Below are 25,436 nucleotides of genomic sequence, written 5' to 3'. Positions count from 1 at the left end.
AAATTTTGCTGGAAAAACTCTTCATTGCGCCAGTAACAAGCCAGTAGGTGCCATGAGACCCTGGGAGTTTGCAGCCTCCAGGTGCAGCCTGTGCCAGGCCCTCTCTTGTCTGAACGGTTGGGGATTACTTTCTTTTTGCATCTCAGTATACCTACTTTTGGTGACGCACTTTAATATATTCACATAATTGCACGCTCCCATATCAATTATTCTGCAGGCTGTCTCGCACCTTTCATGACTTACACGATACAAGACTTGTAAATATGCAGGGAAGTGTCAGAGTGTTTCCTTTTTTAAGAACTGAAATTATTTATGCACTTAAACCATCGCCTTATAGTTTGATGTTGGAACAACGCTAGGTAAAACACCTTATTCATGGCTGTGAGTGCTTTGGATAGCTGTTAATATAGATATATTAATTAGATATCTACAGATAAAGTTATAGATAGATGTATGTCTTTAAGACACAAAAGAGCATTAATTAGTATATCAGTATTAGCATTCCTCTTTTGTTCCATTGTTTGTCTTTTTATGTGATCTTTTTTCCTAGGAAATTTGGAAGAAGAGTGAGCTGTAAATTTTGCAGATATCATTATACCTTACGACCAGTCTCTCTCTCGCTTTTTTTGCCTAATAAACTCTTAGTAGTGCTGAGTTCTCCCTTTGACTAATTTATCAGTCCTTACATCCTCTCAGGGAGAATTTGTCAAATTAATAAACTGTAATATCAGGGACAAGACAAAGACTTTTGGCTGTCTTGTCTTCCATATATTTATAATGACTCTCTTTCTCCTGAGCAGGGTAAATGTCACCTTGACAGGCCTCACTAGATGCTGTGCTCACGTGGTAGCTTGCTGTAGTCTCTTACCTGCTCTCACATCCTCATCTGTGTTAATGAGGTGACTCACATAAAGAGTTGTAGGATTACGAAATCAGACTCGACATTCTCAGCTCAATTCCACCGAAATCTCTGGAATCGCCTCAGGATAGGACATGGCAATATTTGGGGTCATACTTTTCTCCCCTACCCAAGCAATAGGAAGCGTTAGAATTGCATTTTGCAGCGTCTGGGATGTGTACTCCTTTAATTGTTGTTGCTGCTATCATTATAACAAAAGAGCCCCCAGGAGCAGCCGTGATCTGTAAGCCCAGGTGCAAAACCAGGCTCGATCAACTCAGGAATCCTCCAAGGCCAAGAAAGGTTTGCAAACTCGGACGCAGAGTGTCGTCTGGCCACCGAGGCTGAGGGTGTGGACAGTTTGACTGGAAATAGCTGGAGAGGGATTTCAGGAGAAAACAACTAACAGCCTTTAAGTCAAAGGCTGAAGGAAGCGCGCGTTAAACTTCGCACCGTGGTTTGGCCTCTTACGGGAGCTGAATCTGAGGTTTTGCAGTTCAGGGTCTTTGCAGATTTCCTTGACCTTGTTCACGGTTGGTGATTTTTGGCTGCTAAGAAAACTGGTTTGCAGCCATGTTAGGTTGCCTGTGGTTATTACAATCAGTTAATTGAATTTATTAAATTATTATTATCAACAGTTAGAGAGAGGAACAAGCAGCTGCCACCAACTGACGCTGCAGGTTGACTTCCGAGGCGGTGCACATGGTGCAAGCCCCGAGTACTCCCCATCCCACTATACTGCCTCCATGGACGAGCCCCAGTGCAGTCAAGTATTTGGGCTCAGTTTGCAGCAGGACAGGGGGAAGGGCCTTCAGTGCATGCTTGAGGTGCAATATTCTGGGAGAGAAGACATTTCTAATGGACTGTGAAGCGCAGTGGTGGTGCTTAGATTTGATGCTTGGTGGCCGTTCCCTGCTGTAACCCGGTTACCTTCAGCTCGGCGATAGCGGGGAGGGATTTCTTCCCTTACACATGTGGGCCCGCTCAGCAGCAGCCAGTAACATTTTATTTTCCTGTTCATCAAAGCAAGGTATAATTTTCTAATTTTTCCCTTTTTTTTTTAATAAAAAAAAATTAAAAATTCAGTGCTGAGTTAAAACATCTCTGAAGAAGCTCTGCTTCAGTTCCCATGCAATGGTTTTACAGCCGCTAGCAGCACAACAGCTGCTGCATACTGCAGGGAGCAAAGGACAGCAAAACGAATTATTTTAAGGACATCTAACATCTGGTTTAGGAGCGAGTAGCTTACATTCGTGATGAAATTTATATAGACGATAAGGTTAGGTGCAAACCCTGTATTAAATGAGAGACTTAAATTTTTTTCCCCGTAGGTACAAAGGAGGTCTATTCACAGCTGCCACTGAAGGAGCAGGACTGAACATATGTGGCGGGGAAGTTCAGTTAACAACAATCCCCCACGAGCAGATCTGAAGGGGGAACACTCCCTGCCTCCTTTTCCCTGCAGGAAATGGGAACCGCGGCCCGCTGGGAACGAGCAGAGTCCGCTCCTCTTGGATTTGTCCGTCGGGATTTGCGTTCTGTGCTAGAGCCGGAGACCTTGGTGCCGTGGTTTTTACTCAGAACAAAAGCTCTTTTCTTTTCCTTTTTTCCCTGTTGTGTGTTTTTCTGAGATTAGTGATATTTCCAATCATCGGAGTCCGGCCTTTTGTGGAACAGCCCACAGGCAAGCAGGCGCAAAGCGTTGCACCAGTAGGCAGAACCAGTGGCAGTGCGTTAGCTGAAAGAGTATTTGTTCACAAACCTATTGAAGATCTGGTAGGCGAGGTCAAAAAGCTAATCATAGTAATAATGGAGTAAAAAGGCCAGGAAAACAGAAAATAAACAATTTTACAGGTTAATGACGTTCTCGAAGGCGTGAATCCATGCAGTTTTCTGTGTGCACAATTGCAAGCCTGAAGAAAACTGTTCAGAGACTGCATAGATAAGAATAGGAAAAACCCCTTGGTGGCCCAAAATCACACAGCGTGCTGAGGAGCGCTACAGTCAACAGGATTAGAAAAGAACGACGGCTGTCACAAAATCAACCGTGCCCGAGCGACCGCCCATCGGTTAGAGCCACATTCACCCGAGAGCTGTCACGCCTCTGGTCAAGGGGTTTCCTTTGCCTCTGCGGTTCGCAGGATGGGGGGCCGTAACGTTAGACGAGCCGGGCCCTGCGCGCCATTGCGTATTTTTGGTGATTTTCCCCGAGCCTTGATATATTTTGTCACCTTGTGGAAAACAAACCCATAGAAAATTTCGGTGTGGCGCTGGGAAATGACAGTGCTGATGAACTGAAGGAGCATGTGAGTACAACGAGCACGAGGCGCACCTGAGCATTCATGGGTCACTGACATGAAATAATACTGTAAAGTGAGATAGATACTATTGTATGTTTACACAGATAGCAAACAGGGAATGTATTTGTGCAGCAGGGACCTGGGCTTGGTTGGGGTTTTGGGGGCCAGTAAGCAGCTGCGAATCAAAAAAATGGCACATAAGAAATTAGTCTTTCTCGGTGTTTCTCTCATTGCAAAAAGGCACCACTTCCACACCCAGCGTCTCCGGAAAACATCACAGGGTTTTCTTCTCTTTATTGACTTCAGGAAAGGAAACGTGTGCATCTCTCAGTGACGTATGGCGCTACGTTCAAGAAGAGAGCATCCTTTTGTTCGTGAAAATAGGTGTTTTGGCTTTGGGGTGAGATTGTTGGGTTGAACTCTGCCTGACAGCAAGGAACAAAGGCATGTTTTTATTTTCTATCCATAGGAAAAAAAAAAAAAAAAAAGGAAAGGAATTAGGTTAATGGCTAAATACATGTAAATGCCCATGAAACACAACGGACGCACATCATAGGAGAGCAAGGCATTCCAGTCCTGGGATCTGACGGTTGGCTTAGTTACTCCTCTGTAACTCGGAGCAGAGTTTTACCTGGGAGAAGAGTCTGGCACCGCATCTAGGGAGAAGTCTGTTCTTGCTGTCCAGTGGAAAAAGAAAGAAAAATAATATATAGTTGCCATAGTTACACCCCTTGTCATGATGCTTATCATGTCCGTGGAATAGAGTGTCTTACATTACATCTGTACTCTTGTTAATATCAGCTGTTAAACATTTCCAGGATATTGAAATCAAGACTTTCTGCAAAAAAAAAAATTAAAAGTTGATTGCAGCAAAATTGTACTGTTTAACCATGCAGCTCAGAGTCTAATTTTGTTAGGCACTGTATTACAGAATTATATACCGTGAAGAAATTTTCCAGTGAATTTAGCCACTTTGCACTTCATCAACATCCTTGATTTTTCTGTTAAGGTGTTTGTTGCTTGCAACTCTTTGCCAGCTAGGCAAGGCCAACCTGAAGATAAGGAAGGGAGTTTCTTTCGGGTGAGGAACCGCGCCCTGTCAATGGTATGGCCTTGCTTTTGCTCCCTGCTGAAGTAGTTCAGTCTTCCCAGGTGAGAGGGGCGAAGACTGCGATTGCTGTGCACACGCGGGAGTCCTCGTTTGCTTTCCAGGGCAAACATACCCCAGATACCCACGTAGACTAACAAATGCACACACGCATTCTCTGTGGAAGAATCAGGAGTTTGGGTGTCTTTCTAATGCCAAGAGACCTGCAGTTGAATGTGGTATTATTCTTCTGGTTTAAGCCGGTATGCCAAATTATAAAGCGTTAGGGAAATACAACTTAAAAAGGTTTTTAATATGTGCAGCAGAGTCTCATGCTGAAAGAGTGTCTTTGCTGCTCCCTGATGACCCTTGGGCGCTCACCCCTGCCACGAGGACTTTCTCACGCAAGGTTCGTCTCTTTTGGGGCAGTAAGACAGTGTCATCCTCCCAGTGCTGGATCTTGCCCATAGCCAGACGTCCCTGTACCGCACAGACTCCTGTTCGTATGGTGTCAGTCTTGCCAGTAGCATCACAGGGCTGGAGCTCCACAGACGCCCTCTCTGGAGGTAGGATTAACAGAGCCCAGGTCTTGCAAGCAGCGGTCCTGCCTTGCAAACCCTGTGCTGGCTGAAGCAGGTGCCATGCAGCCAATGGGGCATCCCCAGGGGATGCCGGCACACCTGAAGGGTAGAGGAGCCAAATGAAGTCCCCCCCGGGCTCTGCATGTGTCACAGCAGGACGAAATGTGGTTTCCTAAGGAAATTACCTGACAAAAGGTTTGGAACCCATTTCTTCTGGGATTACACTGACTCAGAGACACGGAGACAACCCAGGAGGGAGGTTTTGGTGCAATATAAGTACAAGCCAGACGGAGTCCTATCATGGGTTGGGCCCCGGTGCACAATGTGCTTCAGAGGGGATGTAGTCACTGCCCTGAGCAAGCAGAATGTGCCTGGGGATGTGAAAAACCTCCATGAAAATCTGTACGAAATACAGCTTTGCATCCAGTGTTTATCAAGGGAAATTCATCTCTTCAGAGGAGAGGATGTACCAAGTAAGAACCAGTTACCCACGGGATGTTGAAGTGGTTGTTCAGTCTTTTCTGTCATCATATTTTCCTGGAAAGAACAAATGGAGCAATAAATACGACACTTATTGTTATTTAAAGTAAAACTATGACCTGTTTCTCTAGCACAGGGAGGGCGTATTTGGTGTAACCTTGTCGTTCGCATCCAGTGATAGCTTCAGATTAACAGTCCCCTGGCGAGATGTTGTTTTTCTCCCCGTTGCCTGGTTCCCTTGTCGTGCACGTCAGAAGCAGAGCTGTGGTTTGCTCAGAAATGTGACTGATGGCGTGAATGGGCAGTTTATTGACTGGGAGATTGACTTAGGCAAAATCCAAATCCTGCAAAAGTTTACTCTCCAGGAGTCGTCTTGGTTTCAGATTTCTACTGAAAAAATAGTATGTGTTTCCAAATTGTGAGAAATACAAATCTGGTTCCGACTCTGCGAGTGGCAGAGTTGTGTAGTTGAAATGGGCTGATCTGTTTGAGCCCAGGTCGCAGCAAGGCGTTCGGTTTGGCGCTGCACAGAGGTACAGCCGCTGCATTCAGGGGGCCAGTCTGTAGGAAAAAACTGGAATTACACAGACTAAATAATGGATTTGCTTGTAATTCATGAAAAGAGTAAACAGAAGATACCTCTGTACTCTAACTCAGTGTGAAACCCCAACTGAATACAGTTGGGGGTGGTGGGGGAAGGTTCAATCCTATATTCCTATTGTTTAGCAGCTACACAGGATTTTCAATTTCTTGATTTTATTTTTTTTATTAAGTACAATGATTACGAAAGCATTTTCAATTCTTTGATCATTGAATGGCTAAAGTAGCTAGATATGCAGAGCTATATTTACTGAATGTGGGTATAAGAAAGAGAACGATTATGTGCGTGATCACTTTATAACCATATATTTACTGGTGTACCTGCTTGGTTCAAACCGGTGGGATTTGCACGGGGAGGTGCCAGCGGGTTGCTAGGGCAGGACTGGCTGCAGAGGAGTGCCGTGTAGGCAGTGATGGGCTCGGGTCGGGCTTTATGTACTGGTCCTGGGTAGCTGGAAAGAAGGGAACAACACACTGCAGGATTCCAGCAAAGGATGGAGAGCCGGCAAGCGCCGCCCCTGTGCTGGGCAGCGGGGGCAGCTGCGGAGCCCCCGGCCCCGCCGAGGCGCAGCGAAGGGCACGGGGCGCTCAAGGACGTTTAGGAGCCAGTTTAGGAGCAAAGTCAAGAGGCGGAGAGGAATCGTTTTCTTATAGCTCTGACTTCAGGACTCCTTTGGGATGTTTTAGAAGATTGCTCGGGTCATAATTTTAATTATGTTTCATGCAAACTGTTTTCACACTTGGCTTTAACAGCTGTCAACACAGCCTGGCTTTCCAGGTAAGATAACCAAAGTACTATTAATTACTTTAAGCGGGTAAAAATAATTTGCTACTATTTGTTATCTTTCCAGTCCACAGCATTCAAAGGGAAGCAGTTTAAACGTAGTTTAAATTAGCATGTTTTCTGTACCGTCAGCTCCAATTAAGGAGTAATATGAATTGGTTTTGTTTCTTCCCTGCCATAATCTCGTAAAGATTCGGAAACACACTTCCTGAGGCCCGGTGCACGTTCCTAGCTATGCGATGAGGCTGCTGCACGCCCCTGCCCGCAGAGCGAAGCACGGCGAAGCGAGTCGATGCAGAAGTTCATAGCGCGGCTCTGCTGTGAGCCGGGAATCGCTCCCCCTGCGCGCCCCCACTGCCTCCTCCGCTCGGAGGGCACTTCTGCTCCCCAGCCTCACCCCCGCCTACCTCTCGCCGCTAAGCGCACGTATCGCCAGCCAGCGATACGGCTGCTCCTCGTGCCGCGTCTCCTTTAAGCCTCTCTGCAATTTTTCATTTGCTGGAAGCATTGATAAGACTTTCTGCTGTTTGTTCTTTGATCCCAGTGTTGGAGATACTTTCAAACTTCACCTGACCCAGAAGTTTTTATCTGCAAAGCAGACAAGTAGGAGATAGGAGGCAGATGCAGCCAAACACGCTCAGGACCGATGTTCCTCAGCGATGCAATACTTTGTTGATTGTAGTTTTTATTTAGGAGGGTAAAACTAATCCTTTTCTATTGCAATCTTATTACCTGACTCAAAACCTCAATCTTACAGTTATCTTTCCGGCAAAAACATGGTGATTTTTCAGGCCATAAACAGTATGTGCCTGGCTCTGTTCTTTGACTCAAAGTCATATTTTCTTTTCACGGCTCAGATGGGCAAATTAATATTAACAACAGCCTCTGAATTTGTCTCTGAAGGCACCTACCTTAATAATACTTTGCAAAGTAGTCAAAGGTGTAGCTGATAAAAATTATCTTATAGCCCAGTCCCAAGGAGGCTGAAAGCGGCGTCTCTCTACCGCAGGTAGTTTAGATCATCGTTCCGGCTTAACACAAGGAGTTTATCGATGCTGGCAGAGTTATCAGCGTAAGCAGTTCAGAGGCAGAGGAATGAATGACACGCTTCGTGTTTGTTTACGGAGAACGATCACTTCCATTGGTAAACGTTCATAAGTGACGAACGCCAGATCGCGCCGTTGCGAAGGGGGAGCGCGTATCACATAGCCCACTTGTGGCCTGTTTTTAGAGCTCATAAGAATTAATACTGGTACGTATCGTCGTAATATTCTTCAGAGGACTGAATTTCCTCTGACACTTGGTTCTACCCTTACCACGCACATCTCCCATCAGAGGCCATTTTATTTTGGTGATGTTCCGAGCGGGGTGTTTCGCCCAGGAGTGGCACCCTGAGATCCCAGCGGAGAAGGGCCGTGGGGTGCCGTGCTTGCAGCAGAGTGCTTGAAAAACCACCAGAAACACGAAAACGCTCCCTGTGTCCAAGTGGAAAAACACTATAGAAGCATCATAAGAAACCAATAACTTCTCACGGTATTTCATGCCCAGCTGTAAATTTTTACAGCAAGCAGTACTGGCTCCGCTGAATCAGCAGGTGCTTTGCCCTCGACCGGAGCGGGAGTGGGATTTCAGCTGCAGACCAGTGCCTCTCCCGTCTGGAGGGCTGGAGCCGAGCTGCGGAGTTCACCACTACACTCTCAAAAATGGACAGTGTAGGTTTTATCCTACATGCTATGGGATTTTTCCTTACTTGTCTTTACAAGGCCAGAGTAAATCTGCAGTCACAGGGCCATGTTAGAGAAGCGTAACGGTTACCCCATGCTGCCAGGCAAAACTTCCAACCACCCAGAGCTGTGTTTCCTTCCTCCCGTGCTGGAGAAGCGTGGCTCTGGGGTTCAGTATTTATCTAGCACACTATACGAAAACGCACCCAACTTTCAAACAAGCAATTCACTCTTCTTTTCTTTTCCCAAAGAGGTCAGTGCCACGTGCAACGGGGCAGACTGACTTTGCAGAATAATCTTTGCATCACTTTGTGGGTTTTAGGGTGATCAGCGTGATAAGCATCCCGTTCTTTCTGGGATTCATTGTGGGACAGCCTGCTTCCCTGAAATTAATGGGTATTTTCCCGTTCAAAATGAAGTCAGAATGTTCTAGCTTCGTACTGCAGTGCAAGCCTCTGTCTAATACAACCACTTTCTCTATGTTGTCTGAGCTTAGAATTTCTTCATCCCCAACAAGAAAATAGTCCAGCAGCAGATTGGGCCCAGTCTAATCCATCTGCAGAAGGACAAAACACACATATTTTTTATGTACTCAAGCCCTAACAAACTAACTTAGGCTATAAGAATGTCATGTCGTTGCCACTTTGACCCGATCTGATTTCTATCATTATGCCATTATCACACCCAAGAACTGCTTTTATTATTCTTCCTATCAGATACATTCTCTGTCCTCAGAAAAAGTGCATCCTGAAAAGCCTGATGAATTAATAACTCACGCCTCCGATAGCAGCTACTACTTGAAAGCATTATATGCTAAAACAGTCTTTTGTTTAAAGAAAAACCTACTTCAAATCCCCGTGTGCCCTGGGGAACTGGCAAGGTCGAACTCTTGCCTCCTATTAAATCCTCTGGGAACTTCAAAGCAATCCTCGTTAAAAGAATCCATTATACTGGGTATTTGTAATTGTTACTTATGGCCCTGGCCCTACACCGCACGATATTTTGCCAGTCCCCTGGGTTCAAGGCTCGCTTCAAGTGTAGTTATATCCTTCACTTCACTAGTTATGCAGTCTGAGTTTGCTTAGGGGCTGCTTGACAGACAGGGTAAATAACCATTTCTAAAAGGGGTAATAACAAGAAAGCCCTAAAGGTAAAATGTAGCCCTGGCCAGAATATGAGGAACTTGGACGTGGAAGCTGTGTCAAGTGACAGATGTGTGAGCGCTCCTTGGACAGAAACACAGCTGCAGCGTTTTCCCAACCCTGCCCTCAACAATACATTTGCATGCATATGCATAAACATAATTATTCTAATAATTTGAAGCAATCATTTCGTTATTAATTGCATTCTGAATGGCACAGAGGTGAACCGGGTGAACCCAGGTGATCAAGTGTATATAAAGCAGCACTGGGGGGAAGGTTGCTTAGGCTGTTTTTCTGAATGCCCTCTCTTGGCATTAATCACTTATTCAAGATTTCCAGGCGCTGGTGTTCACCTTGCAATCCCCCTCTGGGGTAGGAGCTCATTAACACCATCACCGCGTTGCAGACTGGAAGCAAAGATATCCGAGCGGCACTGGGGGATGTAATTCCATAGATTGGTTGGACGCCTGGCTTCCAGCCACCTTGTTCCCGTTAGTAGGGTTGAGCCAACGGAGAATCTGCCCTTGTCCCCCTAAATTAGCGTGTGTGCGCGCATGTGCGGGAGGGTGTTCGGGGTTTTTCTTTCGCAGCATTTGACACTCTTGTGACAGCTCATTAGGCTTCCAACCTTAAGCGCTGGATTATGTGTCTACGGTAGGTAAAAGCTTGTCCATGTGGCCCAACCCGACCTGTGATGATTTCAGCCAGCTTTGGGATTTTCTTCACCACCTGCCGTCCCATCAGATAAACTCCGCAGTGTTAAATCCCGTGCGTGTGGGTCATCCTAGCAGCAACGGGGGAATTACGACTGTGCGGGGTGCTTTAAAAAAGTCACAGCCATCAAGTTGCTTTTGCTTTCCAAGTAAAGGTGGGATCCTTCTGCGCGTTTTCCATCCATCTCAGCGTCGAGTCAAACGCAGGCAGACTCCTCCTGAGCTTGCAGTGGAGCTGTGCTCGGCGCGGCCGTGCCAGCAGGTTCTGCCAAATTCTTGCAAACTGTTGGAGTGGGATTATTTCAGCAGCTTCTCTGGATTAAGGTCATGACCAGAATGTCACGTTATTGACCCAAAGGGAGCCCAAGAGCGTCAGCTGAACCGCTGCCCTCCCGGCTGCCGGCTGAGACAGCGCTGCCGAAGCCAGCACTGGCAATGCCGTTCCTGCCTGTTTGCGTGGCGACACCAGGTCGCGGTGGGACGATGAGCTTGGCTTTGTCTCCCCTTGCGTTGCACAGATCAGTACGGCCTCCGCCGCAAAGCGGCTTCTGCAGATGTAATTGCATTTTGTTGCACAATTTCTAAATGCATAGGAGAAAATGAGACAGTCACATTGTGAAAATTGTGAGGAAAATATCTCAATATGTGACTATCTGAGTATGTATTTACAGTTTTTAAGCCAGGCAAATAATTTGTTTACATTTGTCCGAGGAACCTGGTTGGTTGGAGTTTTTTCCAATTAAAACGTGCAGGACATTTTTATTATTCACATTCACCTCTCAGCTCTCCTGTTTGAAGTGTTTGGCTTCGGAAACATTACTCCATGATTATTTTTATTTGTGAGCTGTTTGCTTTATAAATATATATGTATATTTGCAAGACTTTCATCTTCCTGACAATACAGATGTTTTTCTTCCTCCCTGCTGGCAGGAATCTCCCAGCTTTCTGTACTAAACAGCAGGACCGCCTCACCCGCACGCAGCGCCTGCTGCGGGGGCTGGACCCCCCGTGGAGCGGGGCGCAGGCACGGCTGGGGGGGGGGGGGGGGGGCGATATTTCAGGCTGCAGTTTGCAAGCATCTTCCGGCACTATCCTTTGAGCGCTTCAGCCAGCCGAGAGAATCTCAGCAAAGCCGAAACAAATGTCATAATGGCACGGGAAATTCTTTGGTACCAAACTCATCTTTCGAGGAATACCTGAAGGAAATATTGAAATTGCCTCTGGAAGATTTTTGCAGCTATTCCTAATACCTGGTGGTTATCGCCTGGCAACCTACAGCACTTCAGTTTAAAGGAATAAAACTGAAGACAGGATTAGCACTAAAAAAATCTCTTAAGTTCTTAAAAAAGGCAAACCCCCCCAACCAGAGCAGCTCCTCCAGGGACCCCCCGTCAGAGCTGAGCCAGAGGAGACCATCGTCCTCTCCCCGGGCTGCAGTGCGGGGCTGTCGGCTCAAGCTGCGAGGGCAAACATCGGTCCAGCGTGTAAGTGGATTTTAACCTTATCTCCGCAGAAGGATGGTGGATGAATGTAAGGAAGCAGGCCGCCAGCAGTAGGAAAGGAGGGGCAGTGGTGGGGGAGAGCTGCTGGAAGCGAGGGCTGGCTTAGCCGTACCCCAGGCAAGCTGCAGCTTTCAGGATTATTTTTCCTTCTTGCAACAGATCTTTTCTTCTTTTCCATAGTGAAGCAGCACGGTTGGGAGCCTCCCTCCTCCCCAAGAGACGGCTTTTGCTGTGAGAGCTCCAACATACAGAGCAAGACGCGCCAGCTCCGTGCCATCACGTGCCCAGGGGCAGAGCGAGGACGGGACAGGCGCACGGCAGACGTGGGCTGCTCTGCCAAAGGCTGTTGGAACAAAGCGTCAGTTTAGGCAGGCGTGGCCATAATTAAGTGCCAGCGGTCACTCTCATTGAAGGCCAAAATGCAGTTGTGGATTGTGTAGCTTCCCTCACGCACTAGTGCCTCTGCAACAACTGATGGGGCCGGCCCCGATCACAGGTGGTGGCATCTCAGCCTTGCAGAGGGCTCTGGAGGGTCCCTGCGATGGGAAAGCGGTCGCAGCATCGCGGCGGGGGAACTTGGAGGATCGGTGGCACTGCCCAGGCCGGGAGGTGGCCCTGGCAGCCCTGCCGCCCGCGCTGGCGCTGCCGTCCAGGAAAGCGTCTGTTCATTAAAGCCGGTTAAGCAAGCACAGCCTCCGTGAAGAGCCGATGACCTTTTAAACTGAACTCCTCCACCCATAGATGGAACAGAGATGATACACAAACCTTATTTGGTTCCTTCAGGAATGAACCTGCAAGCCCAGACTGAGGTTTTGGAAGAAGCAATACTATGTGCGTGGATGTTTTGGTTTGGTGTGACCTGAACCTGTTGGAGAAAGAATCAGTGGCGGATGAGGAGGATGGCTAAGCCTTCCACAGCATTCACCTTTTCTCGCGGCTGTTCTCCAGAGGGGAATAACCTAATCCTGTGAGCTGCACGAGTTCTAGGAGGATGAATCAGAAACCTCAATGAAGCAGCCTCAGACCTCTTGCAAACCTGGCTCTGGAGCAGATCTGCGCTGGAGCAGGTCGTCCCTGCCGTACCTGGGATGCTGGTCACGCTCGGGCCGGTGCTGGCCTGACACGATCTCGTGGTGCTTGCCACCGCAGCGCCTAACTGAACTTGTCACACGGAGATACGGAAAAGCTCCTTTACATTACAAGCAATGACTGTCAACGGCGCAAATGTGTCCTGACTCGCATAATCCACCCGAAAAGGTGGGGGTTGCTAAGCGACATGGCCCCATTCTCTTTTTATGCCATTTTAGTTCCTCCTCAGCTTTATGTTCCATGTCTCGGGCTGCTTAATTTGATCCTATTTGCAGTGACAATTTAGGGTCTTGTGCCTCGGATACCAATTCGCACAAAATGTACCAATCGTCACACTTGAAAATCACATTCGGTTTTGGAGCTGGTGAAACTGAAATGGAAACCTGGGGTATTTTTCCTGCCGGAGAGGCCTTCCCAAGCTCGTGTTGAACAGTCCCAATGTTGTCACCTCCCCCCATGCACCCTCCATCCTGCTGTACTGCTCTTTGATGGCATTTAATGAATTAAGCTGTTCAGCAATTCTGGCTTTTCTAGAGAATTGACCGGCGTCAGGCTTCTCTCCCTCGCTCCATGTGTGTTTGCTGCTGCTGTAACATGCAGAGCATCCTTCAAACCCTGAACCCGTGTTTCCCCAGTTTTGTTTAGGTGGAACCACTGATGGGGCAGAATGGGGTGGGAGGGGTGAGGCAGTTGCAAAAGGGGGGATAGGAAATCAGTGGCATTAACGATGTACAATACCCAAACGATTTGGAGTATTTTTAAATAAATAAATTTTTGGAGTTATTTTTTATAAAGACAAACATTTGCATCTCTCACAAAGAGATTGTGACAGGGTGGGGTTTCCAGGTGTCTTGAGTTTCTTCTGGATGAGAAGATCCTTGCCATGGCCTGGCAATACAGTTGTTGTTGCCCTTATGCCTATCGGGATTCTATGGTGACGTCATCCTCAATACTGGACAAAAATAAGAAAGAAAAGCACTTTGCCAGAGCAAAGCAGAGGGACGAAATCTTATTAAAGAGTTGGAAACATATGTGTGTGTATATATATAAAAAAAGGTAAGGAAAAGACAAACTTAAAATGCAACTGACACCACCCACTTTCATTCTGGTTTTGGGTTTCCAGCATTTCATGGCGATTACAAGCAGCACGTTAGTGCTATAATACACAGTGTGTCACAGGAGTAGCCACAGGAGTGTGCGTGCTGACTGTATGGATCTGTAGGATTCTGTTTCATAATTGTTTTTCTGTTAATTTCCAAAGCGTTTGTACTCTCCGCAAGCAGCCCCTGCCTGTCGTTACGGCATCCTGTGCAGCCCGCTCTTCCCGGCTCCCCTCACCGGGGTCTTCAGCGCTTGCTAAGGCCAGTCAGTCCCGTTAGCCAGCGCGGCGAATCTAGAGGGCCGTGCCCATCAGGAGCGACGTAGGGATGATCGGAGACGTTTATTTGGGTTGTTTATTCCTCAGTCAGCGCTTCAGCACGAGTATTGTCCACCTCGGAGGCTAAATGAGACTGACTGCTGTATTTTTGTTAGCTCGGCTTTGCTAACACTACACAAAGAGAGGGAGGCCATTCCTACGGCGTTCATCAGCTGGGCGGGACGGCGTCAAACCGGACGGAGCCCGGGCGCGTGCCCCGACGGGGAGACGCGATGCCGCCACCGGTGCCGTCAGGCCGCTTGCGCCCTCGGTACGTTGGCGATCGGGAAGCAGAAAGCGTCTCTTCAGGAGCTGCTCCCTCCCTGTTGTCATCTGCGATCTGCTGGCAAGCCTCTGGGGCGACTGGAACACCGCTGCTGGTTCCGGCTGTCCTCGGCGCGGAGGCGCTGGTCGTCGCTGCTCTGCTGAGAGTGACAGGGAGATATGACAGCTAAAGATGATATAATTTATGAGGAGAGAAGGCTGTAAAGCAATTACGGAGGAACACGCTTTTTACTCATGTTATATTTGTGATTTGATATCTTCGTATTCTATTATTAAAACATGAGGCTCTGTGCTAATCTGCATAAAAGCCATGCAGCTCAGGCTGCAGCTCAGAGACAAGCAACTACCCGCCGACACACGCAATAAAATGGAATATTTTTTATACAACTGCAGGCATTTATATACTAGATAAGTTGCCAATACACTGCGGTGGGGAGCGCAACAGGAGAGATGTGAAAATGTGATATAACAATCTATTTACATTTAGATACTAAATTTAAAACCACATCATTTTCTCCAAGCTTCGTTCCATTTGTTGGGGTTTGGGCAAGCAAGTAGAGTCATTTAGGACTGTTGCTTTCACCTCATATATATATTCTCCAATTTAAAAGTCACGGAACACGTGGATAGATCTGTCTTTCGGGTACGGAGCTGGAGGAGGCGCCACATGCATGCGTTTCCCTATGAGATGGACTAGAAGCAGAATTTAATAATCAGCCTCTGCTTTACCTGGCAGGAATGATACAGGTTTCTAAGCAAGAATCAAGAAAAGGAAAAAGAGGAAGTAAGTGTACTCTGCCCCAGTGACTGCGAGGGAGATCGGAGCAGGCGCTCCAGACTCGTAGCCACCACGATGTCAGTCCTTGCTCAGTGCGGGAAATACTAAGGGCATGTTTCATACATTTGATAGCCTGAGATGCCTGTGGGTTATAATAAAACGCATCCTTTGCACTGCAAATCTTTTCTCTTTAAGCATGGAAGAGGTTACAAATGTGCATAAAATTGAAGCAAAAGTGATTTAATCTCACTCGGAGCCAGTATTGACAGGTCTGCCTCGCTTTTGGATGCTGCGGGAGCTTCTTTGTGGCCCATGCTTGAGATCATGAAAACCAGTCAAAGAGGACCTTCGCTTCCCTGTATTTGTTTTTAATAGGTTGCTGGCACAGAGATGCAGTTATTTCAAATCCTGTTACTCACTTCTGGCAGGTGATGAGCTTAGACTGTCACTGCTCCCACTGCCCGTCAGGCAGGTTGGGTAATAGCTGGAAAGGAAAGGGTTTTAATTAATTGTGCTTTAAAGGAAAAGTTTATTTTCCAAGCGCAGCTGTACAGGCTGTCATTTCCGTAACTTACAAGGAGCACGAGCGCCTCCTTCCCGACGGCTGGGCTGCTGGAGGCTGCGCGCCGGCGCCTGGAAACGGGCGCCTGCGAGGGAGGGTGACCCGCTCATGGGGAGTGGGAAGACGGTCAGTACATAGGTGAGGACAACTCGTAGCTCATGTGGAAGCGGTGGCTGTTGGTATCTTGTACACAGTCACGTCCTTAAAATTCACGGCGTGCTGTGAAGCATCTGGGCTTTGCGATGACCAAGGTGCCTCCTTTATGCTCCCATCACTGCAGCTGCCAGGAAACATCTCGCCTTGGAAGGTTTTTCATCTGCCTTCTTGATTTTTCAAAGTTCCTCATTGCTTTCAAATTGCGAGCAAGTGCAGCGACCACAAAACCAGAAGACGAACAGCACCGTCAGCAGCACGACGGAGATGCGATGGTTGCACCTTCCTCCTGCGTGTTAGCAGTAATGTACCGGTCCCACCCGTCACGCTGTGCGGCCCCGAGGCAGACCTGCCTGGCCTTTCCGAAGGGTGTCGGCCCAGGCCAGGTCCTGCCATAAGGTGGACAAAACAATTTCCATTTCGAGCAAAGTTAAGGCAGAACTACTCCGGGAGCAGCGCTGTGCTCTGCTTGGCGGTGCATGGGACGTGGTTACCTACGGCAGGACGTGAGCCCGGAGCTTGTTCCCAGCGCAGCGGTCCTGGCTGTATGCACGGAATTGTATTCTTCAGGCATTCCTCACACTAATTCCTCCTTCTATTACTGTTGTCGCTGTTCACGACTTATTAGCAGAAAAGGGCGGTTGTCACTAATAGCAATACATAGCCCCTTTTTAAATAGAGAAGTCCCATGTTTTAAAACAAGTTACACACTGCAGATGCTCCGAGAGCACATTTATTTGCCTGTATGCAGGCAGCCAAAATCCAGGATGTTGCCTTTCTACACGGCATTCTGTATTTAAAAATAGCTAGCAGCCCACCCTTATTCTATGGTTGTTTTGCTCGTTCCTTTGCGCTGGCCTTGGGAAAGGGGGACGCCGTTGGTCGGGGAGTCCCTGTGCAGAAGGTACAGGCCAGCAGTTCAGATTTTGCATAGCACAGCTATTGGCTCGCCTCCAGTACGCTTAAGTCAAGGGCTAGCCGAGGTTGACATAATTATATGTACATTAATTAACATGTATATGTTATTTGCAAGAGGACAATCTGTTTTCACTGTTGGAGAGCCGTCGTCCATTAACAGCAACAGAGGGTATGAGATCTGTATCTGTTTTCCATTTAAAGAACAGGGATGCTCATGTATCCTGGATTAAAGCATGGCGAATTCTGGTAATGCTGATGTTTCATTAGCATTCCCCATTTTAATGTAAATTAATTTCTTTGAGGAAAATCAAATCCATACCTGCTGCTAATTGCCAATGATAATGATGAGCTGAGACTCAGCAGAGATTCATTATCGAGGTAGACTGTCTCTCTCCTGAAGTCTTCAGCTCAAGACTGGCGCACTTCTGGGAGTTATAAATCAGCTGAGCTCCAGGTTCCTGGAGTTCTTGGAGAAACAGAGCTGTGAAATGCCCCAGCTGCATCACAAGAGGCATGATCTGCTCTGGTCTAACAGCCTTTGGAACCAGGGAAGATTGTCTTTCCTCTCCTAAAATAACCATTAAGCTTTTATTGATCATTTTATCTAAATTATGGATGATGCTTTTGTCAACTATATTATTCTTGTGAAGCAGAGCACCGCCAAAGATAACTTTACTGTCTCAGGCTCAGATGCGTGGAGCCCGTCTTTTCGCAGAGAGGTTACAGAAGTACGCGCTATCAACAACATTTCGTGGCTGAATTCATTTGGCACTGGTGGTTCATTTTCATATTGAAAATGAGAAATGAGATGCTGCGGTTGAATGTGTGAGAAAACTCATCAAGCAAAATATGGGGTTTGCTGTGAAAGCTAGAGTAAAACCCCCGTAAGCATTAGAGGGGTTGACATGACGTGAACCAGCGCCGGAGAGCATCAAAATCTCCTTCTCTGTCATAGGAGCCTGGCTGCAATTTGCAGTTGGAGCATGTAACGGATAAGCTGAAGTATATCACAAAATAATACATGTAATTACTTTGCAACCTGTTTCACGATGACATTTTTTTTCTCCAGCTGCATTTTACCCTCTCTTCAGCGTTTAATAGCGTACCACAGATTATTGAATAGTTGCAGTCTAGCCTTGCAGGATAATGAGTTTTATCCTGCCATGTGTTGAACACCTTCATGTGCAAGAGGAGTTAACGGGAACTGAAGGTGATCAGCTTGACTGAACAGACAGCTCCGACTTGTATGGACTGTGGTGAAAGAGCTGACTTAGGGTTTCACAGGACGTTCTTAAATTACAGCCTTGAAAAGACCTAGGAATAAAACTGTTTCTTTGTCTTTGGCAGTAAAAGAGAGAGTGAACGCCATGAGAAGCATTTACATTCATCTGCACGCGCATGCATTATACTCCCAAAATATTTGGAGCTCTTGGTGGGGAGCCTGTCCTTATTTAAAGCAAATATTTCTGAAAAGCAGGCACCTGAAAAATTAACAGTGGTCTCTGATTACTAACACTTTCTGGCTGCTGGACACACCGAGGGAAAACGTGCCGGCCGGGGGTAGCAGAGGGAGGCGCGTCAGGTCTCCGAGGCGGGGGAGCTCCGGGGGGCTGGCAGGGCAGCCGCGGAGGCAAAAAGAGCAGAAGGTTTTCAGCAACCCCAGAAAAATCAGCCTTACCCCTTCCTCTTACTTATCTTCCGAATGTACACTTCATTGGGGATGCAGTGAGGCTCAGGTTTGTTTATATAGCCAGTTTTTCGGTGCATGGTTGGTTATGATTCACATTAATGTATTTTGGTGGATCCAAGTTACTCAAAAAACCCACAAATACCGAATAAGAGTGCTCGTAATTCTAACCTTCTGAGAATAGCCGTTAGCTTAAACTGGTCTCATGACACCTCGGCTAGAATACTGGATTTTAGCCCCTACTGCAAGAGCATACGTACTTCATACACTCACTTTTTCTTTTTCTTTTTTTTTTTTAAGCAGATAAGGTGGGAAAGGCCTTTTCTGTATTCATTGGAACACAGTTCCATACCAAACCTCAGGAGCCCAGTACAAGTCGTTACAGCCTACTTACAGAATTTGCATATAAATAGTGATGTTTTTGTTAACATGCCTGATGGAGAACATGTTAGCAGTTGATATGTCCCTAATCTGTCGGCGTTGCCAAAGAACTGTGGAATGTTTTGCTTTGTATTTGCAATTTTCACCGACAGGAACGTGTGGCATCGCTCAGGAAGCAGTCACTGACTGGTTTCGTTTATTTCTGCTTGCAAAAAGATTTAATTTGAAGGTCGTGATTAGGAAAGCTGCTACCTTGATCCCCACATTGGAAAAATCCTCAGAAGTCATAAAACTTGAATGAGAATCACTATCCATGAGAAAAAACAAGTTTAGCCCAGGAGATTTAAGAAGTTGGAGAGAATGTCACTGGTTTTTTTTTTAAAAAAAAAAAAAAGAAATCTTAATGGCATCTAGATACGGCACCTCAGCAGCGAAGTCACACAGGCTGCCAGAGTATAACAAAATCAATTAGTGGGAATTTTGTTGATAGTAATAGCTAGAGCTGGAGGCACCGCGTCGGCTGACCTAAGAGCTGGCTGCCTGCAGTCGTGCCCGTAAGCGCGTGCTGCCCGGAGGGCCGGCGCTCGCGGGGGTGCGGGAGCCGCCGGCGCACCCCTGCCCTTGGCCAGCCGCCAGCCCTTTCCGAGGGGGTCTCCGCTGGAGGGGTTTCTGACCATTCTCCGGTTTTTCTTTCAGGCCCTGCTGCAAAAAAGAAGTACGTCAGTTATAACAACCTGGTTATCTAGTCCGTTTTGCCACGTGGGGCGGAGGACGGGTGAGGATTTCCATCCACCGCCGGCGCAGACCTCCTCCCGAGCCGCGGGGTGTTCGCCTCGGCGGGGGGCGAGGGCACGGCGATGCTGCGGGGAAGGGCGCGAGGAGCCCCGCGCTCCCGACGGCCGCTCCCCGAAATATCCTCCATCGCTCTCGGCTTAGTACGTCGCTGGCGCTGCCGTCGGCTGTGGCCTTGGACCCGCTCCGGCCACGGGAGCCGCCGTGCCCGCGCGCCCGGCTGCGGCACGGGAGGGCTGGCTCCCCGGGGTGGGCTGCGTTCAGCTACAAGGACTTTAAGGGGCTAATTCTGTCTTTCTATGTACTTCCAGACTGCAAGTTTTTGAACTTTCTGTACAGTTTGTGAGGATTTTTGCATATTGCCATCCATGTTGTTTCGAGTTCACTGTTTGTTTTTTGAATGCACAGTTTCATTGAGGCCCTACCAGACTTAGCACATCTAAAAAAAAAAAACCCAACTAAGGAGTTAAAAGACCTATGTACATGACTTGTATGATTACTATTGTGTCACTGCAATCCATAGGCGTTATTTTTTTTTAACTAAACAAACAAAATAAGCATTTAAAGACCAAAAACTGTGCTGGTGAAGTTAGTCCCACCACCCCCCTTCACGGTACTGATGGGCTGCAGAGGAAGCAGAAAGGATTTTTGCCGAGTTTTAGTAGAGGTCTTGATATTCAGAATGCATGCCAGTAATGTATTTTATGGTACATGTTAATAATTTATGTTTGATATTTGTATTTGTGTTCTATTTTGTTATTTTATTTAAGGTATATGACTATTTTGCAATAATTTCAATAATTCTTATGATACTTGGAGGAAAGAATATGGCTTTTATGTCTTGAGGTTTTTTTTCTTTGTTGATGCCCCACCATGACTGACCAGTGTGATAAGGACTTAAAAAAAAGCATGTATGTTTTATACTGTTTGTAATAAGTAATTTCGTTAATCTCGCTGCTTATGTGCCAATTTAGTGAAACCAATCTTTGCCGCAAACTCCTCCCTTCCTTTCCATTCTCTCGATCCTGTGATATTATCCAAGAATGTATCAATAAAGGATTTTGGTTAACTTTTTTTTATTTACTCCAATAAATATATTTTTTCAGTTGTTCCCTCCCCCTTCCCCCTTGTGACTAAAGTTTATTTCATGACGTTGTCAGACGTGGGCATCCAAGACCCCGGCGCAGCGGTACTGCGGGCTTTGTGCACAAAGAGCGGGTCTGGGAAAGGTCGTGGGGGAGCTGGCAGCTAATTGCAAACCAAAAAAAAAGAGCCTTTTTAGGCACTGGGATGTGTAACAACCCCCGAAAGCCAAGTTACAGTCACGCAGAGGAAGGCCTCCCGTCTGTGTCTGATGGTCGCCAAAGCTGTCTTCAGTTGCTGAGTATTCTTTAGGACTTTGAAGGGTATTATGTTCCACAGCACACCAGAACGCAGTTAAATGAACAGCTAATCAAAGTCAATCTGCCAGGCAACTGCTGAGTGAGCTGGGGGGGAAGGGAAAACTTTAGGCAAGAGGTGAGGGGAAACTCATTGCAATTGCAGCACAGCACCTGCGTGCTGCCTTCGGCATAGTAACGGCATTTTGGGTGCAATGTGACGATTACTTGGGAAAGTATTTAGCCTCCCATTTTCTCTAGACAACTTGATCAATTATACTGATGAAGTTAATCAGCATCAAAAGAAAATGTGACAGCTGCAACGTGGGCCACAGTGCATCGTGATGACGACCATGTCAGACCTTGATTGACTCTATGTGTGCAAGCATGGGGGCTGGATAGATGTTTGCAAGGCCTTCTTGTTGTTTTAATATTCATAGATACAATAATGAATTACAGCAGCCAAAAGATGAAATTCCAACCAAGTAAAGGCTTTATTAGCAAGAAATTAATTATCAGCACAACAAATAATGAAGGCAGAGGCTCTGCAACATTATCCTTTTTCTCTACCGTGCCCATGAATACAACGGAGCCAACATTGGGCTAAATAAGTATGTTACCATCAGGCAGCGATTCTTGCTCAAAGACCCTAATTTTTTGCTTCTAAAAATTTTTTTGCTTCTAAACCGATTTGTTTCTAAATGTGCAAAAAGACGTTTTGTTTTTGTGTTTGTTTTTCACTTTTTTAAGAGAAGGGGGAATGAGGTGGCAGGAGGGAAGGTTGCTGCTGTGAGGGAGTGATGTGGGTTTGGGGTTTTTAGCTTCGTCTCCCAGCTCGTGTTGCATTAGATCCAACAGCGAATAAGACCGGAGCCTTTCATTTTCCTGCTTCTTTTATTTTCCCTGGGGGGGGTGTGGGTACGCACACGGAGCGTATCTAGCACCCGCAAGCCTCTGGTTCATGAGCTGCATTGTTCATTAAAGGTTGGCTGGAGGATGTTTTATTCATCTGACTGCATCGGGGCCGAATTCCCTCTGACCGTGCAGCCTCGACATCAAAGTTCTCCACTCGTTTACTTTAGGTTACCACAGAGCCAGTCTTAAATGATTTATCCGTCCTGAATGGCTTTCTAGTTTGATCACTGCCTGAAAAACTAAGTAACTCACGGAGGCATGAAAAGCCTGGAAATATTTTCACGTATCAAAGGACTACATGGAATACGCTCGCTTTCATTTGTGCCATTCACTGGTGTCTTCTGCGGCCAGATCACCGGTGAAGCCGGAGCAGGCAAGGTCGTACGGGTACCGTTCCCTGCTGGGACGACTGAAAGTTCAACTGGCGTGTGACCGGCTTCCCCGTGCACACGGTGCAGCATTAAAGGCGGCAGCCCTATACTCATACCTCTGTATTACACCTAGCTAGATCATAAAGCGCACTGGTAGCTCGCCCTATATCTCCTTATATAGGCGCCTTTATGCTACATACATATATAAACCTGATTTATAATCAATATACAGTTATGCTTGTAGTAAAGTGATTATGTATGAATTTTGATATTTAAAAATATAAATGCAATAGTAAATTTTTTTATCACCTCTACTTCTCTATACCTATGGGTTAAAACTCAGGCGAGCCGCTGAGCAAGGCACTGGTTAAAGAACTTGCACAAGGTGCAGACGTAGCGTTGTAGACTGTTGCTCATTTTTTTCATTCCAGAAGCTACCCCAGGCTATTACACCCACACAGCACATTTTCAAACAAACAAACCCCAGCCCTTGTCTCCATTTAGAGTCCTTTATTTTACAACTAGTTGTACTTAGCAGCGGTACGGCACTACCATTGTTTTCGTAACACCTTCATCTTATCACCCATTGACCACACACTGGTGGGACGATGCTGGCTTTGCTCCCTGTCTGTTTCACCACACCTGTGAACTGAACGGATGCAAAAGTAGCCGCCCCCTTGCGTTTTATGTCATGGAAATGGCAGCTGTCACTGAGGGCATTTCAGGAGTAAGAAGGACTTATCTTGGACAAGGGCAGCTGGTGGGATTCCCCCCCCCAAAACAAGCCCCGTGAGCTTGTGTTAGTAGGTGCTGCAAAACCCATGGAAAACCAAGGCCGGCACCAGCAGGGAGCCCTCGGGCTGCACAGAGCGGAGGTGATTCCCTGAGGTAAGTGCGCGCAGGGTAAGAGGTGCCCGTGGGCTCTGCACCTCCAGGGACGGCTGTCCTTCAGCTGGGAGGCACTCGGCCACCCAAGCTGCCGACGCGGGGAGGCCGAGGGGCTGCTCGCACACGCTCGCGCGCCCAGCCGCCGGCGTGCCACCTACAGCTCGCACGCGGGAGGACCCTTTTCGTCACTTCTCCTCGTGACGAGCATACTGTGAAGAATGCCTGAGTGATTACGCTAGGGAAAAAACCGTGAAGAATGGGAGTGATTTTTTTTGTTGTTGTTGCCATTTATTATTTAGCCTGAATTACACCCAAATTGTTTTGGTATGTTAATGCCAAGTTTATTGTTCATAAATATCATTGCAGACTTAAGCTTTCTGGGCATGCTATATGATAGATAATGACAATTATTTAGGCTGAGTCAGAGCTTAGTCTTCATTTGTGACATTAATTGCCTTTATATATAATTAAATGCACTATAATGCTTCCACATACAGAATCTGTGCATCCATGAAAGTGCTAATCAAACGTATTTATTAATTTCTAAGAGAGCTTTTTGTACAGGCTTTGATACAGTTGAGTGTTTTTTGGTAAACAGTCTTTTTGATACGATGTTTAGCAAAATATTTTGATAATTGCTTTTTGTGCTACAGGCATATTATTTATAATAAATTAATAAAAGCCGGCGGGTGAAACGCTGCTCCCATCCAGCTCAGCAGATGCTTTGTCTTTGACGCCCACAGAGTCAGAATTGCACCCGCAGCCCTCCACGTCCCTGGCCTTTCCCAACGTACTTCAGAAAAGACAAATTTTGCTTATGTTGAGGGTGGCTGCGTGCACAAAGTTACAAAGGCTGGTGGCCCGTAAGGTTTGGGCTGTGCCTTATGGGCTTGTGGCTACTAGGTTTTCACCTTCAGCCCACACTTTGGAGGAAACAGATTTGAACTTACACCTCCCGCATCTGGGGCTGCCAACTTCAATTCCCTATTTTACTCTAAGCTTGCCAATCATCGCAGCTTTATTTAATACTTACTGCGAGAGCGAAGAAGGAAGGGTTATGGGGGGCAAGCAGGAGGGGAGCACCTCGTGGGACACCCCCGCTGGCGCACCCAGCTTCCGAGGAGGGGCACGCGTTTGCGCTCCCCCATCTCGGTGGCAGCGCCTGCTGAGCGCAGCGTGCCTGGGGAAAGCCCATCCGTGTGCGTGCTTCCTAGTCGCCGAGCAAGTCATCAAACTGTTAGGGCTTACATGGGAATGGTGGGCTCCAGGGCAGGCTTCCCATCCATGGCCCTGACTGCTCTGCGCAGCCTTTTGTGCCCTGAGCCCTTTGCCTTGCAGCCTGCAGCTCTCCTTGCTTTGGTGCGTGTTGCCGTCGCGCTCTCCTACCTCCCTTCTCCTCCCCGCCTGCACCGGCGAGGGCTCCTTCAGCCACACGCCGCGGGCCGGGTTTGCTTGCTTTAAGCCCCGGTCAGTAGTTTTCTGACAAGGCCCCTTTGCTGTGTGCCTGGTGCGTAGTTACAGCCAGCCTTCGTGCGGCTGTCTGCGGTAGCAGGGCGGCATCACGCTCGTACGAGTTGTTTTACCCTACGTCATGGTCAGTAAATCCGAGCCCTCCGGACAGGGCAGGGTCGTTCTGCCTTAACTACCGTACGTAGGAGTGCACTTATCCTCTAAGCTTTCCATTTGCTGTTCACTGCCTCAATATAGCCACTGAGCTTTGTATTTGAAGCACACATTTATTTTCAGTAACTTTTATTTTCAGTAACTGCTTTTATTTTTTACTGCCCTGGAAGAGTGTGCTTTTTTTCCCCCCTTAAGAATGAGCTGAAATTTATTTTTTCCTCCAGTTTTTTTTTTTTTTAATGCCTGTAGTACACTTGGCTGTGTGTAATGTACAAAACCAAAACTAGTCCCAGTACAGAAAATGGACCTTCGGGGACCAGTGTCAGCTTTCCCTTCCAACCTCTGCTGGCCCGCACGCAGAAGAGCCATGCTGCAGCGTGCGCTGCC

The 25,436-nt window shown here is 47.2% G+C and overlaps 1 protein-coding gene across 1 annotated transcript in view; it reads left to right on the top strand.

Annotated features, from left to right (window-relative positions):
- GRM7 (glutamate metabotropic receptor 7) overlaps positions 1-20,989 on the top strand; it is a 309,474-nt gene extending 288,485 nt beyond the window's left edge. Inside the window, exon 10 of the mRNA XM_075095593.1 lies at positions 19,778-20,989. Coding sequence (XP_074951694.1) covers positions 19,778-19,827 — 50 coding nt within the window. The 3' untranslated portion in view covers positions 19,828-20,989. The remainder of the gene's footprint in view (positions 1-19,777) is intronic.
- Positions 20,990-25,436: the final 4,447 nt, after the last annotated feature.

The sequence above is a fragment of the Phalacrocorax aristotelis genome, chromosome 6 (genome assembly GCF_949628215.1).
Source record: "Phalacrocorax aristotelis chromosome 6, bGulAri2.1, whole genome shotgun sequence".
Lineage (NCBI taxonomy): Eukaryota > Metazoa > Chordata > Aves > Suliformes > Phalacrocoracidae > Phalacrocorax > Phalacrocorax aristotelis.
This window is presented reverse-complemented; position numbering and strand designations above follow the sequence as displayed.